Source organism: Engraulis encrasicolus, chromosome 18 (genome assembly GCF_034702125.1).
Source record: "Engraulis encrasicolus isolate BLACKSEA-1 chromosome 18, IST_EnEncr_1.0, whole genome shotgun sequence".
In the NCBI taxonomy this organism is placed as follows: Eukaryota; Metazoa; Chordata; class Actinopteri; order Clupeiformes; family Engraulidae; genus Engraulis; species Engraulis encrasicolus.
The window spans coordinates 19,091,760-19,107,562 of NC_085874.1; the positions used below are offsets into that span (position 1 = coordinate 19,091,760).

The 15,803-nt window shown below is 44.4% G+C and overlaps 1 protein-coding gene across 1 annotated transcript in view; it reads left to right on the plus strand.

The window, feature by feature from the left end:
- Window positions 1–324: 324 nt before the first annotated feature.
- The window catches only part of mei4 (meiosis-specific, MEI4 homolog (S. cerevisiae)), a 67,925-nt gene continuing 52,446 nt past the window's right edge, over window positions 325–15,803 (plus strand). Inside the window, exons 1-4 of the mRNA XM_063223190.1 lie at window positions 325–539; window positions 1,698–1,931; window positions 4,892–5,052; window positions 5,919–6,458. Coding sequence (XP_063079260.1) covers window positions 482–539; window positions 1,698–1,931; window positions 4,892–5,052; window positions 5,919–6,458 — 993 coding nt within the window. The 5' untranslated portion in view covers window positions 325–481. The remainder of the gene's footprint in view (window positions 540–1,697; window positions 1,932–4,891; window positions 5,053–5,918; window positions 6,459–15,803) is intronic.

Genomic DNA, 15,803 nt, shown 5'->3' on the forward strand with positions numbered 1-15,803 from the left:
TGGCTAAGCTGACAGCGCACAGTGCGTTTTCTCCATCAGCGAAACGCTAGAAATAGTCCACAAGCAGCACCACTCCGAATGTAGTGCTAGGCTATTCAAGTTTGTGATATGTTTATCTGTCGTAAATATTATCATTTGTGCATGCAATTAGTTGTCACATTTCATCCGGAATCATTAAAGTTGTTTAATTTAATTTGATTAATTATGGACAAACTACCCTGCCTGCAGTGCATTTTGTTTTTCATCAACAAAGCGAAAATCTTACCTTTTGGACGTGCCATGAAGAATCATACGCTCTAACTTCAGTAGTTCGATGGTAGTCTAAACAGCTGCCACTCGCTGACGAATCTGCTTGTTTCCCCCACCACGAGTGAACTACTTCGCCCGCTCATTTTTGGGTGGGCAGACCAGACGTTCCGACTGGATCAATGGATTTTGTTGCAATGCGAAATCACATCAAACGTAACGTAACCATCAGCTAATGGATTTTAATATTTCATCAACAATGGACAGTGGTCGCGAAAATCAATTCGTATCCAGTAAGTCCTGTGATGTTCTGATCTGATGTGATTGTCAAACAAGCTACGTCTACCGACACTAGCCTCTCAACCGACCCCAAGAAGAGTTAGCTCATGGAGAAACACCAGCTTGATTAACCATCACGTAGTTGGTTAGATTATTTGTTTCATTGATTTTATGAACTACGATGGGGAATATGTGAAAAGACAGCATTTTCGTACACTATAGAGATCCCTGGCGAGCCTCAGGTTAGGGATTTGTAGGCTAGTTATAATACTGATTTTGTAGCGCGATTGATAGCTTGATTTAGCCACCTGCTGGGAGGTCAGTTCTACATCTCTTTACACTATACATTTCGGAATCATTCTTCGTTGATACAGTCCAACCTGTTTTGACTTTTGTTCTTCAATCATTCACAGCGTGTACAACCATTGTGTAGTTGTAGTTTGTAAAATGGTTCAACAACCTCTGCGAACAGTTTCAATGTGTAGTTTTAGGGCGCCGCCAAGCGGCAGGTGAAGTATTTTCTTGCCTAAATAGCTAGAGCTCTAGAACTGGTTCTATTAGGGGTGGGGTAGGAAAATCACTGAAGACTCCCCCTAATATCATGCTTTTTTTTATGTCAGAGGTCAGTGGAGAGAGGCCAGTCTGGTTCTAGCTGATTGGAAGGCAATAACTCAAATAGCAAAATGTGTTGTCAACAACATGGATCCATCCTGTGTTCTGCAGGCTGGTGGTGTAATAGAAGAGATATTGTGTTGTCCCCTTTTAGTAGCCTACCAATTCAGGATTGTTGCCATGCCACAGCTTACCTGAGTATTGTTGCAGGAAGTTAACAACACAGTTCTGTAGGGGAAAAGGGGGTCCAACCTGGTACCAGAGAGTATTGCTCAATCAGCATATTGTGTGTGTACTTGGCCAGATGTGCTGATGGCCTAAAGAAGAAAAAAAACACTGAAGCCTATGGATGTGTGTGTGGGTGTGTGTCTGTTATATACGTATTTTCTCTTAAAATGTATTTTTCTTAATGAGGAGAAATGTATATTATGAACATGGTTTCGGCCATTGTGGCCTACTTTGAAACTACAGCAAATGACACAAAGTGCCATTTTGCATGGATTTAATTAGGCTACAGTATTTCACACTTTTCTCAATCCCCCCACCCCCCCACTCCTCAGAGAATGCTGCCCAGACATGCTACACGAAGTCAGTGAAATTAGCAGTGGCCATCGCCCTCATTAAAGGCAGGCCACCGGGCAAGACAGGCCGGCAGCATGCAGAGGACCTGGCTGCCAGGCTCGGCCGCTCGGAGCTGTCCTGGAAGACCAAAGCAGAGAGCCTACGGGCCGAGGTGCTGCGACTTCGCCAGGAACTGCTACTCTCCAAGATGCTGCCGAAACACAGCAGAAACGGTACATTTACGATATGATACACAACGATACGATTAGACTTTATTGTCAGTTTTAACTGACATTCTTTTTGCGTCCCTGAGCAACACTTGCTTAAGACAGGGCATACACATAGCATCACATCACAAGACTATTGCTCAACTGACAAAAAAACAAAACAAAAGACAGAGGACACAGGCCTATATACAGACATACATACATTACATACAACCCACATAACTTGAGGATCTTACCAACATGGAGTGATAACTCTATGCAGTCTTATGACTGATTTAACAAAAGAATCGATTGATGTATGAAAGCATATTTAAGTCTGTTGCGGTTGAAGCGAGGAACTCTGAAACGGAGTTAAGGGATTGCATTGATTCTGTTGAAGTGGTTGTTTGATTAAGTCCAATGCATTGACTCGCTGGTTGTGTTTATTTCAATTTGGGAAGCCGTGGTGGTGGCATAATGGTGAAGGAGATGGCCCTTTTAGATCAGAGGGTTGCAGGTTTGAATTGAATTCCACCCCTCCACTCCCTATCACGCTCCATGGCTGAGGTGCCCTTGAGCAAGGCACCTTTAACCCCATACTGCTCCAGGGACTGTAGCCATGTATATTTCTGTAAGTCGCTTTGGATAAAATAATCAGCGAAATATAATGCAATGTATCAATTCAAGTAGTGACTGTGTGTACTACTAGGATATGTGTTGGCATACAGTATTCACGTAACTTTGAGATTGCATGTCTTATGAAGGCAGAATCTGTAAACGTATAGGTTTTGATGGTTTATACTAGTGGGCACATGCAGAAGATCCCCTCATGAAAATAGTTTGCTTTGTTATATGCACATGACCCTGACCATGTTCTGTAATGAGATCAATACATGGCCTGAGCATGGAAAACAAAAATGTGTTGGATTTTAGAGCATTTGTGGCAGTGTAAGGCTGTGATAAAGCTATGCCCTGAAACAGCCTGTATATTGTTTTAATTATTTCAGCCAATTAAATGAGGTAGAGGTGTTTTTCTGTAGCATTTTAGGCTTTGAATGATCTTGAGGCTTTGAATGTTTTTTTCCAAGACAGAAATGTGTGTTTGTTTTTGATAATCACCAGAGGGGAACTTTGAAACAAACTCTCTAGAGAGCACTCCAATGCCATAATTATTTCAGCTTTTTAAATTACTGACCAGCATTACTAGCCTCAGGGTTGTGTGTCTGGGAGAAAGGGGCTGCGCATGAAAAATCAGGTCTGTGCTCATGTACGTCAGCAGCACTGAGGTTCCATAAAAGTAAATGGGCCAAGTAATGGAGCGCTCGTGTTCTCTTAAAGGGGAAGTCCAGTTTTTTGAACATTGAGGCCATTTTCTGAGTGGTCTGCAATGTTTTAGAGTCCCCCTCACCGTTTATTTCATGTTCGCTGCAGTCTCTGTTATTTGGCTGATTTGGATTTGATCTCAACCAGCTTTAGAATGGCCGTCTATGAGCACCTGCAACTCTGTTCTTAAAATCACCTTAAACATTTGTTTTCGAAAGTCTACAGCTCACAAAGTGGTTAGGGGTGTTCACTAGCAGTCCCTAACAAGTTTCAAGGCGAAATTTGGCTTCTGTCATTTTTTATTTGCCATTTTGTGAAAGAAAGTGAAAGTGAAAGTGAAACTTAATTTACAAATTGCTACATAAAACACACATAAAACATGACAGATGCCATATTTCGCTACAAAAATTGCTAAGGAACACCAGTGAATACTGTTGAACACTTGCTGAGTTGCATATTCTTCAAAACAAATGTTAAAGGTGATTTTAAGAACAGAGTTGCAGGTGCCCATAGACGGCCATTCTAAAGCTAGTTGAGATCAAATCCAAATCAGCCAAATAACAGAGACTGCAGCAATCATTAAATAAACGGTGAGGGGGACTCTAAAACATTGCAGACCACTCAGAAAATGGCCTTAATGTTCAAAAAACTGGACTTCTCCTTTAACACTTGATACTAACAGAAGCGTTGGTCGGCTCAAGCTGCCGATTTGGAGCAAGACCTCAGCATTAATGCACTGTGGTGAGAGCAGGAAGTTGGCACTGGCCCCCAACCAAACGTCGGTGAAATATACTGCTAGTGCTAGTACATTTTGGACACACTGTGAAGCAGCTCGTGAATTTAGCCATTTATTTGTTGTTCACATGCTGTAAAGCTTATCTTCCATGGGATGGAGTGGCCATCACTAGAGTTGTGAGTGTGTTGTGATTGTCATCATGGCAACCTTTTGGTGTCACCGTCACAGCCCCAGTGTGGTACCTCAGGAGGTCCGGGTTTGAGTCCCGGCTGCGAGGCAATTCTACTCCACTTCTCCATGCTCTCTACAACATTTACAATTCAATGTTGAAACCCAAGGGTAGTGACCTTGTTACAGTTAACAGTTAGCAAGGCGGTAGTATGTTCAGTACGCTCAGTGTTAAAAAAAAAATCAAAGGAGCTGATTCACATCATACGAATTAACTTACCATCAGAGCAGATTGATGAATGGTTGAAATGCTACCACCAAAGGGAATCTGGAGATATTTTGAAAAATATCCCAAGGCACTCTTCGTCTTCATTAAAGAGCTTTTAATTTAACTGAGCTAGTTCTAGTAGAACCAATTAAAATGGTCAACATGTTTTGGCCTGCAATGGCCTTCATCAGGGCTATTTTTCAAAATATCTCCAAGTTCAACCAAAAAGCACCTTCGTGCCACTAAACAGAATGGCAAAGCCCTCTGACCTACACCTTCTTTGTCTAGTTCACCAATAGGAATCTCTTAAAACATACCAGACAGCACCCGCCACCGGTTTGTTTGCACTCACATTGTGAATCTGTTCGTTTTTCATTGTGCATGTTGACTGCTATTAGTGATAATTCTCTGCGTGTCAAGGTTTTGTAATGGCAGATTTTGTGTCTGAGTTTTGTGTGTATGTAATCGTGTGTGTGTGCGTGTGTGTGACAGGAAATGGCTTCATGGAATCATCTTCCAAGGACCCCAACTCTTCCTCTGCACTCCTGTTGGAGACAGAGCAGACAGACAACTTGGATCTGGATTCCGGCTGTGGGACAGAAAACAACACGGAGTCTCTCCTGTGTGGTGCAGACACAGACAAGCAGCTAGAGGTACTGCAGAGCAGAGCACTGTAGCAAAGGGGTTGATTAAGGGTGGGCCATGTGGCAAAAATGTCATATCACCATTTTTTTAACATGATTTTTTTTTTTCCATCCAAAAAAAAAAAAAAACATTTTTGATATGCTTGCAATTTGTAATTTGCAGTTAAAATGTTAACACACTGATGGCACTCTCATAAAGTGCACAATTAAAATACAATAATGTAGAGAATAAAAGTGAAGTGAAAACACAATTAAGTAAACATCACTTTAATACTGACAATTAACATCCTCACTGCAAGACGATCTATACGATTCTTCGCTTTGGCAGATTCGAGACGATTTTGTACTCAATATTACGATTCACGATTAATATCGCCATATCGCCCACCCCTAGGGTTGATCACGGTATGGTTTCCACAGTGACAAGCACTGATTTCCATCACAGGTAGAGGTTGGTTATACAGTATGATACTTCACATCAAAAGGGAAGATCATTTCAATTATAATTAATTAAAATAATTATGCTCTGTAGAAGTGTGATTTTAAGGAACATAATGACACACACTGAAGGGGAATTTGCAAAACATGAAGGAACTAAATAGGGTGAACATGGTTGGAAAAAAAATAAAAATAAAAAGTTGTACACAGTATGCATTGGTGATTTCAGCAATGGACAAAGTTGTTGTAGTTCTTAGCTACTCTCCCACTCACATTCTGCATAATGGTACTGGGTTCTAACCTGTTGCATTTTGATATCAGGACTAAATTCCTACCCATTAGGCCACAGTTGCCCCATATACTGAACAGTATAATAGCATTAGTAGTCATTAAGAGAAATTAAGAGAGTCGCTTTTTTTTTTTTTTTTTTAAACTAGGATGAAGCAGGACCCTCCACATCGTGTCTCGCCGCCGCTGCTGCTGCCACCACCACCACCGCCCACCCCCGGCAGCCCCGCTTCCCCTCGCCAAGCAGCAGTGACCAGCAGGACCGAGAGCTGCTCGCCCACGCGCGCTTCCTCCAGAACCTCTGCGGCCTGCGCAAGCTGCCAGACGCCCTCGGGATGCTCTGCATAGACGGGCACAGCTCCGAGTCTGGCTCCGGCTCCGGCTCCGGCTCGGTGGTGTGGGAATCGGTGTGCCAGCTGTTGGGCTCCCTGGTGGCAGCTTCCCAGGCCGGGGACGGGGGAGGGGACGGTGGGGGCGTTGGCGCCGGTGCTGTCGACCCATGCCACCCTCCTCCTCCTTCTCCCCCTCCCCAGCAGCCTCTGCTCCTCCTCCAGGCTGCGCAGGTGGTGGCCCAGGCTGTGGAGAAGTGGCAGGCCCACAGCAGGCTCCCCAAGGGCTTCCTGGCCCAGGCGGAGGAGTGCATGGAGAAGATGACCAGCCATCTGTTGAGGAACGCTCATCTGAACAGGGTAAGCACCCCCCACCCCACCCCACCCTCTCACTGTATTTTTCTAAAATATTGCGTTTTTTAGGGTCCACTTCAAACATTTAAATTGGATGTTTGGTGCTTGAAGAAGCAATCTAAATGAATGTGTCCAAAGTTGTTTTAGAGGTTCATTAACTTGTAACGCGGTGAAATGTACTTCTGAATCTGCTATGCCACCTTCCATGAGCAATAACCACACACGTTTGGACAAGCAGAAGGTCTCCCTGTTGTTATCTATGATAATTCGGCTTCAAACATGTAAAGCAACCTAAAGTCAAAACGTTTTGGTATTGGATTATGCTAAAAGTAAAAGCAATGTTTGACTTTTGGGCAGCACCTGACTGAGCAACAAGAATGTGTTGGTTTTGGTCAGAGCAGAGCTACATAGGGGTAGCCTAGAAATCTAGACGCCCCTAGCGACCGCAAATTGAATTTGCTCCCGGGGGCAGTCTAGCGGACCCCGGTCGTTTTGCGAGGCTGAAAGTTATCCGATGACAGGGCCAATCAAATCGCGAGGGGGGCCGGGCTACTTAGTAAACAGGAAACTTTCTAAGAAGAAGCATGGTGTCCGTCCGTGCTACGTACAGCACGAAAGTGCACTTCATTTAAAAAGCCTGGATGATAATACATTTCGTGTCTGACATGGACTGATGTAATAATACACCATGAACTTATCGGACACAAATAGATCACAACACAATACCATTTGATCATTCGATGTTTTAAACTAGCTCGGTAAGCTAAGTTGAGCATTTTACAGAACCAGATAGTCACACACTAGGTGTAGAATGAAATTGCTGCCCCAATTTCTAATAAGACACATGCCATTAAAAACGAGACATTTGGGAGATTTGAAAGTCTTTGAGTAGCTTGCTAAATAGATGGGAATGGCATAGTCTACCAAGCTAGTGGCTAGCTAACCTGTCGTCAATAACACAGAGCTAGGTATCCAGTCTTAATATAACCATTTAACAAGCCCCAAATGGCTCAACATTTCGCTGGTTGATCAAGGAGGGCCATGTGGTTGAAAACGAGGCATTTTTGAACTGTATAAGTGAAAACACGATTTATTAGGACACTTGTTTGTGGCTGTGGTCATCACATGCATTCACTGCTACGACGGCTCGAATTTGCCGCTCCACCTACAAAGGAGCCCTCGCTGGCTAGCTAACCTGTCGCCAATAACACAGAGCTAGGTATCCAGCCTTGTATTATATGCCTGCCCCAAATTCCAATAAGATCCATGTCATTAAAAACGAGACATTTGGGAGCTTTGAAAGTCTGTAAGTCGCTTACTAAATAGATGGGAATGACACCTAGAGTCTACCGAGCTAGCGGCTAGCCAATCTGTCGTCAATTACACAGAGCTAATATCCAGCCGTGTATTAGTTATGGGTATACAGCTAGCTAGCTAACACCGAACATGCCATGTTGACAACAATCATAAATGTAACCATTTAACAAGCCCCAAATTGCTCAGCATTTCGCTGGATGATCAAGAAGGGCCGTGTGGTTGAAAACGAGGCATTTTTGAACTATGTAAGTGAAAACACGATTTATTAGGAAACTTGTTTGTGGCTGTGGTGATCACACGCATTCACTGCTACGACGGCTCGGAATTGCCGCTTCACAAGACAGCTGTGACGTTACACAGAAGTGTGTGGGGATTGGTTGTTTGCCATCCAATTGCGTGGCGTTGAGTGCTGAAGCAACCGTTTATCCCGCCCACACTGCTGCCCAGCCCTCCTAGACCCTGGTACAGCTTTTTGCTGTACGGGTCTGGCTCGCTAGGCTAGCATAGGGGTTCTGTCTTTAAACACAGTCTCATATATTTCTGCAATACATATTTCTTCTGTGTGCCAGACAGAAATAATTGTTGGCCGGATTCTGTCTCCTAATTTAGTTATTTTTTATTTCTTTTAGTCTCAGGTAGCTGTAATCATGAACATATCTATGGCTATAGTAATGCCATTGGCGAGACGAAAATTAACCTCAAAATTTTACCCACAGTTACAATAATTTTCTAATTACTTGTTCTGTGTGTAATTACTTTGTAGGGTGATGTCATTATAGATTCTACTGTCAGGTGCTTTCCCAGTACTGCTGCTTTTAACCGGTCTGAAAGGGGAGCAATTAAACGAACCACAGTCTGCATGACTGTTTTTTCTAATTGTGCAACTTTGTTAATTTGTGGGTTTAACAACACGTGCACATACGAACATGCACTTCCAGTTCCACAGTCCGGAAGCAACTCAACACAAGGAAATGTTACATTATATTTCATACGATCCACAGCCAAAAGCAGCAATTGTTCAAATCGATATAATTACTGTATTTACGCCATTCAAATACCATGGCATTTTGATGGGTTTATGCATGTGACACAAAGACATTTTCGTTTTAGAAAAATCTGCATTCATTTAGAAGGGGCTACAGGTCAACATAGAAAGCAAAACCATTTAAAGGGGAGGGTCTACTATGTGTGTCAAATGCTACACAAAGCGTATGTAGATGCCACATCTGACTGCATGCACTGTTATTTGTGCACCAGATGTTTGAATTAGTCTGGCGTAGCTGCGCGTTGTAGCGTTGTAAGAATGCTGTGAGACAGCCGTCAGCTCTGCTTGGAGGGGAGGGCATGGGGGTTTGCTGGCTCCATTTAATCAGCGTATCGTGTCAGCCGCTGGTTATGCATGCGTTCAAGCCATTTAAAAGGATAAATCACTCAGTGGACATGCTGCATTATGGCCTAGAAACATTCTCTTTTTCCTGGTCTGACAGAAACACATTTGTCCTCTTTTGGTTGAGGAGATTATGAGTGATCAAAGAGCTGTGTGTGTCTCAATACCTCAGTGGTGTTAAAATATGTAGGCTACTTGGCAGAGGAGGCAGGAGCATAAACAAAGGATTATTCTTGTACAAAGATGGGTGCATAATGCATTTTTAGATGCAATGGGGAGAGATGTCTGGCAAAAAACCTTGTTGCAGTATTGCTTGCTCCTACTGCTTTGAGTGTTTTCGACAAAAAAGCATCAGTGGTACACATGGCCAAAGTTCAACAATTTTTGTACTTTGTGTGTCATCAAGTCATAATGCCACTGGCTCTCAGCATGGGTCTATCGTGTCATCAACAGAGGGAAAGGATGACGCTGAGCTTTTTCTTCAGTACAGCATGGAAGAGCTAGGTGATGGTCCTCTGTAAGCCCTTTCAGCAGGCCTACTGCTTTGGCTGGGAACTGTGTGTGTGTGTGCTCCCTCTGATGGGGGAAATGGCTCTCACTGGTTTACAGAAGAGCAGATCTCCAAATGGCTTTGTAACCTTTTACAGACTGACACATCTAAATGACTTTTTATTATTATCTGCTCCTGAATGTTTATGGATCGCAGCATGATGTCATGGGTACATATTGGAATTGAAATGTCTGTTAGAAATTAAACCTGGGTAGCTGTGAAATATAACTGCTGTTCCTAATAGTATGATTAATCACATTAACCTCACTATTTAATGGTGATGCTCCCATCGATCGGCTGCCGATCATGATCGGGCAATATTGCGACCGGAAAAACAGGCTGATAAAAAAAGGTTGCAAGATATTTAATGATTAAAAAAGTTGCGTTGGTTTGTCTGTTTGTCTGTCTGTCTGTTTGTTTGTTTGGCTGTTTGTTTGCTTGTCTGTCAGCAGGTTGACTCAAAAAGTTATGAACAGATTTGGATGAAACTTTGTGGAGTTGTTGGAAATGACTAAAGGAACAAGTGATTCAATTTTGATGGTGATCTGGATTGCTTGTTTTACGAGGCAGTTTTAATTAATAAGGGAAAAAGCTATCTGAACCTACATGGCCCTGTGTGAAAAAGTAATTGCCCCCTACGGGTATACTTACCTAATAAGTGGTTGTACCACCCTCAGCAGCAACAACTTCAGTCAAGTTTTTGTGACAAGAGACAAAGAGTCTTTCACACAGTTCTTTGCATTATTGTTTTAAATCAGCCACCGTGTAGGGTTTCCAAGCATGAGCACAAACAAATGGTTACAAACGACTGACTGCAGGACATTATCCTTCAGAATTTATTCGTAAGCAAAATTCATGCTTCCTTCAATCATAGGTTGTTGTCTATGTCCAGGTTGCAAAACAGCCCCAAACCATGAAACCCCCACTGCCGTGTTCCACTTTTGACATATTCTTTTTATTATCCAATGCAGTGTTCATTTCATACCAGAGATGTTGCACGATGCACTCCTTCCAAAAAGTTCAACTTTTGTTTCATATGTCCGCAGAATATTTTCCCCAGACGCTTTTTAGGGATTATCAATATGTTTTTTGGCAAACTTGTGAAAAAACTGAAGGGAAAATAAAGGTACGCAACACTGTTTGATGCTCCCAAAATTGTTTAGTTATGTCATGTTTAGTCCAGCACCTGTGCTACTGATGTGTGCGCATTCTCTGACTTTTTAAACTTGTGAAAATGAGTGCGTATACATGCAGCTCAGTATGCCGAATATGATCGGGATATTAAGTATCCCGAATTTGCGTTTGAGCATATAAATGAGTGCGTTTACATGCAGTTCAGTATCCCGAATATGAGGCTTATCCCGGTTATGATCAAAAGGGATAAGGTGTTTATATGAGTACAGAGTGTTATATCCCAGTCTACATATGTGCCTGTTATAGAATTCTCTTCAATGCGTGTAGCCTGGATACCAGCAACAGCGTTCCATGGGAAGCCCCTGTATTCGGGATAAGGTGTATACATGCGTCAGTATCCCGGCTTCTTTCGGAAAACTCCACCTAGCATATCCCGATTTCTCAGTATCCCGAATAAGGGCTTATTCGGGATACTGAAGTGTTTATATGCGCAAACGCAAATTCGGGATACTTAATATCCCGATCATATTCGGGATACTGAACTGCATGTATACGCACTCAATATGTCAGTATCCCGAATAAGCCCTTATTCGGGATACTGAGAAATCGGGATATGCTAGGTAGAGTATTCCGACAGAAGCCGGGATACTGCCGCATGTAAACACCTTATCCCGGATACAGGGACTTCCCATAGAACGCTGTCGCTGGTATCCAGGCTACACGCATTTGAAGAGAATTCTACAACGGCCAAGAATGTTGACTGGGATGTTACGTTCTGTGCTCATATAAACACCTTATCCCGAATATGATCATAACCGGGATATGCCTCATATTCGGGATACTGAACTGCATGTAAACGCACTCAATGCTGGTCTTGTTAGTGATGGCTTTGGCCTTGGAAGTTCCAAGTTGGAACTGTGATATGCAGGGGCAATTACGTACTTTTTCACTCAGGCTCATATATGTTTGGAATGGCATTTTTCTCATAACAAATAAAATAATCACAGAAAAACTGCATTTTATGTTTCCTTGGGCTCTGAAAGCGCCCTACTTTCATGATTCTGACCTTGAAACTTAGAAGCACCAAATACTGTAGTCTGTAACATCAACTTTTTGTTGAGTCTTTGCTGGGGGGTTGTACATGTGTTCATGTACTATATACACTATGTGTATTGTTTTGACATTTGTTTATGCGACAAGGTCATACATCAGAATTGTTTTTAATTAAACGACAGCGTAGCGGCAAGGTAAGGAGAGGAAGGAGGGAAGAAAAAAAAACATACACAAGGTAAAATATATTCCCGCTCCCGGACTTGACATTGCGCTTTCCAACAGCGCAGGACAGGTCAATGAAAACACAATTAATCACCGGAGCCCAATATCAAGTCAAAGAACACCAAGTCACTCCTGAAAGGCAATTTCAAAGCACACTGCCTTTCTTTACAAGAAGCAGGTGCTCAGTCTTTTGGCTCGGGGAAAGAGAAGATGGGCGGCTGTAAAATATCGGCCTCCGTGTCCGTGAGGACCTTGTTGACTATAAGGGAGCACGCGTGCAATAACACTGTAACTCTTCTCATCATGACATGCCATTTTCCCCCCCTTAAATGGTGAGGACAGGAGCGGCGCTACTGCGAATCACGCCACGTGTTCATCATCATCATGACCCCCTCTGAAGTTGGACTGAGGGGCTAGCGGACCTTGGGGTCCCGAACCAAAGCGCCTTTATGGACAATCAAACGCTAGTCTATTACCGTTTGGTGGTTCGTCCCTTTGACGAGACTGCTTTGACCGGCAGGGTAATGTCTTAAATCTGCATGATTTTTTCCCTTTGGAGCTCATTATTACTTCTTTTTAAATTTTTAAATTCTCATCTCATCTCTGTATTTTGGATAAGTGTGTGTCTGTGTGAGTGAGTGAGTGAGTGAGTGGGCAATCTTGGCTACAGGTGTGTCTGGTTGAAGGTGAAGATTGTGCACATCCCAGGAAAAGGTGCTGGACAAAGGCTGACTCTAGTTTTTGGAGTGAGAAGTCTGCACACTTAAAATCCTTCTTGTTGTCTTTTATTAAAAGGGCAGCCTTCAATACAGTTTGATTTGCTGACGATCACCACAGGCTGTTTGTGTTTTCAGTTGAAATGCGTTGTTAAAGTGAAACGTACTACAAGTCGGTATGTCCATAGAACCTTCAGCCATTATTGGGTGTTTGTTGAAACCATTGAAAAGCTGCCACGACGAAGCTCACCCACATCATCACTCCTAATAGTTCATCACTGCTTTTCATGCATGCCAGCCCTCTGTCATTGACAAACTATCCACGACCGCATAATACCACGACCACAGCCAACCGCCCGCCATTGACGTGCGCGCTTGGCTTTGTTCTGGCTGGCTGGCTTCTGGCTTTTGCTCTTGTGTGTGCTGGCATGGTCCTGGGGGGAAAGCGCCAGGTTCGCTATGACCGCAGCCATCAGGTGGCATATGCCAACAGGCCCTGAGGGCAGCCGACGGGGCCTCGCTCATCTGGCTTTCCTCCTGACCGTGCCCCCCTGCGCCAGCTTGTGTGGCTTTTGTGGGTTTCATTTAAATGTTGCGGGACGGCAGCCCTTCTCTCTCTCTCTCTCTTGTCATCTCGACACCGCCCTGGGCAGTTGAATGTTTGGAACTGGCACCGGTAAATAAGGATGATTGCTTTTCTTTCCCCTGGACACACACACACACACACTCACGCATACACACACATACACACATACACACACACACACACATGCGCGATTACACATACACACACATACACATTCACAAAGACACACACTCACTGGTCTGGAATAAGGTCTGTGAGGTCACCCAAAGCATGACAGCCCCTTTAGGGGGTGCCAAAGGCGTTAGCGATTTCCCCCCTCGCATCATTCTAATGGCACATTCTAATGGCAGTCATGGGTGAGCGGTTAGGGCGTCAGACTTGTAACCCAAAGGTTGCCGGTTGGTGGGGAGAGTAATTAACCAGTGCTCTCCCCCATCCTCCTCCATGACTGAGGTACCCTGAGCATGGTACCGACCCGCTGCACTGCTCCCTTGGGGCGCCATTGGGGGCTGCCCACTTGCACGGGTGAGGCACAAATGCAATTTCGTTGTGTGCAGTGAACACTTGTGTGCTGTGTCACAATGACAATGGGAGTTAGAGTTTCCCAATCGGGCTTTCACTTCACCGCGGATCACCTCTCTATGAGTTAGCAGTACGTTTGCCGGGCCCTCAAACGTCCCAGAAGACATCACGCTGATTTCTCTCATCACTGATATATGCCATCCTCATATCAACTTCGTCACGTCTTCATCATGTGACGTGACCGTGAGGATGTTGAAGACTCACTCACGTTGTCTTGACAGTGTGCTTTGCCGGTAGTGAAAGACACATCGTCATCATGAGTGTGTGCTTTGTTGGAAATTTAAGGGTTTGAACTAGTTACTGCTCTCGAAAAATGATGGAGATGGAGGGAGGAGCGTGGAGGCAAGAAGAGATGATAGCTGGACGCCTCTTGAAAGGCATTAGGCAGTTGGGCAGGCAGGCAGGCATCAGGGAAAGGGAAAGGGACGTGTTATCTCTTGTTATCTGTTGCCTTTTTTCCCTGTGTCTGTGATTTCCCTCCCTTGTTTGCGACCAACCCCGCACTTGTTGTTTTCTTGAACAAGGCACAGCAGATATTTCTCAATTTATCTTTTGCTAAGGCTCTGACTGCTTCAGCAACAAGATGCTGTGCTGTGCCCTCCTGTACTGTGCTGTGTTGCGCACCGCTGTGCTGCTCCTGGAGCGTATGGAGAATGACCCAGTAGAGATGAATCCAGGGCTCAGAACTCTATTCCCTATTCTGTCAAAGGCCACTCGTGGAGTCACGTGACCACTCATGGCGGTGCAGACGTGAATTTGCTGAGCTCCTCTCACCACTCGTCACTTTCATATTCTTTGGAGGCAAACTATGTTGAATTACGTGAAAACATCGAAATCAGCGGCACTACACTCCAGTGGTCCCACCAAAGACGCCGAAAGATCCCCGCAGAAGAAAAAATTCAAGGAAACGTCGACTAGCATCTCAAGAGAAGAGCTGGAATGCGCCATCTTAGCAGGTGTGAAGCAAGCGCTAGCCGAACAGAGAGCGGAGCTGAACACCATTGTCACCACAGCGGTCAGATCGGCTTTAGATGATGTTCTCCTTCCGCAAATAACCGACCTAAGACTTGAACTGAAGAATACCAAGGACACTGTAACCTCAGCTACAGACCAAATCGAACAGCTCGAGATGTCTGTGAAACGCGTTCAGTCGAGGTGCGACTCTACACAGTCAGCGGCTAGGCAGGACAGAGACCAGGTCGCTGCTATGAGGATGACAATCGACGAGCTGCACAGCAAACTGGCTGAAATGGAAGACCGGAGCAGGAGAAACAATCTTCGCTTAGTCGGCTTGAGTGAAGGAGCGGAGGGTGACCACTGCATCTCATTCTTAAAAGAAAGCCTGCCTAAATGGATCCCTGCTCTAATGGGACGAGACATCAAGATAGAACGAGCACATCGCGTCTATGCAGACAGGTCCAACAATAACCGGCCTCGTACAGTCATATTCAAACTGCTGGACTTCAATGACAGACAAGCTATCCTCAACGGTGCGAGAGCAGTGCCTTCAGTTATGCATGGCTCAGATACCATCCGTTTCTTCCCCGACTACAGTGCGGAGACCACCAAGAAGCGAAAGGCTTTCACTGACGTGAGGAAGAGAATCGAGTCATTTGGGATCGAAACTTTCCTACTATACCCGGCCACCCTGAAGATCACACACCGCGGGGGAGGACACACGCATTGCCAATCACCCGCCGAAGCAGAGCAGTTCCTCCTGTCCAACAACCTCGCCTACAGGCGGCCTGCCAGTGCCAACGCCACACCGAGAGGAAGGAGGGACGACAGACAGGCTGCCAGTGCC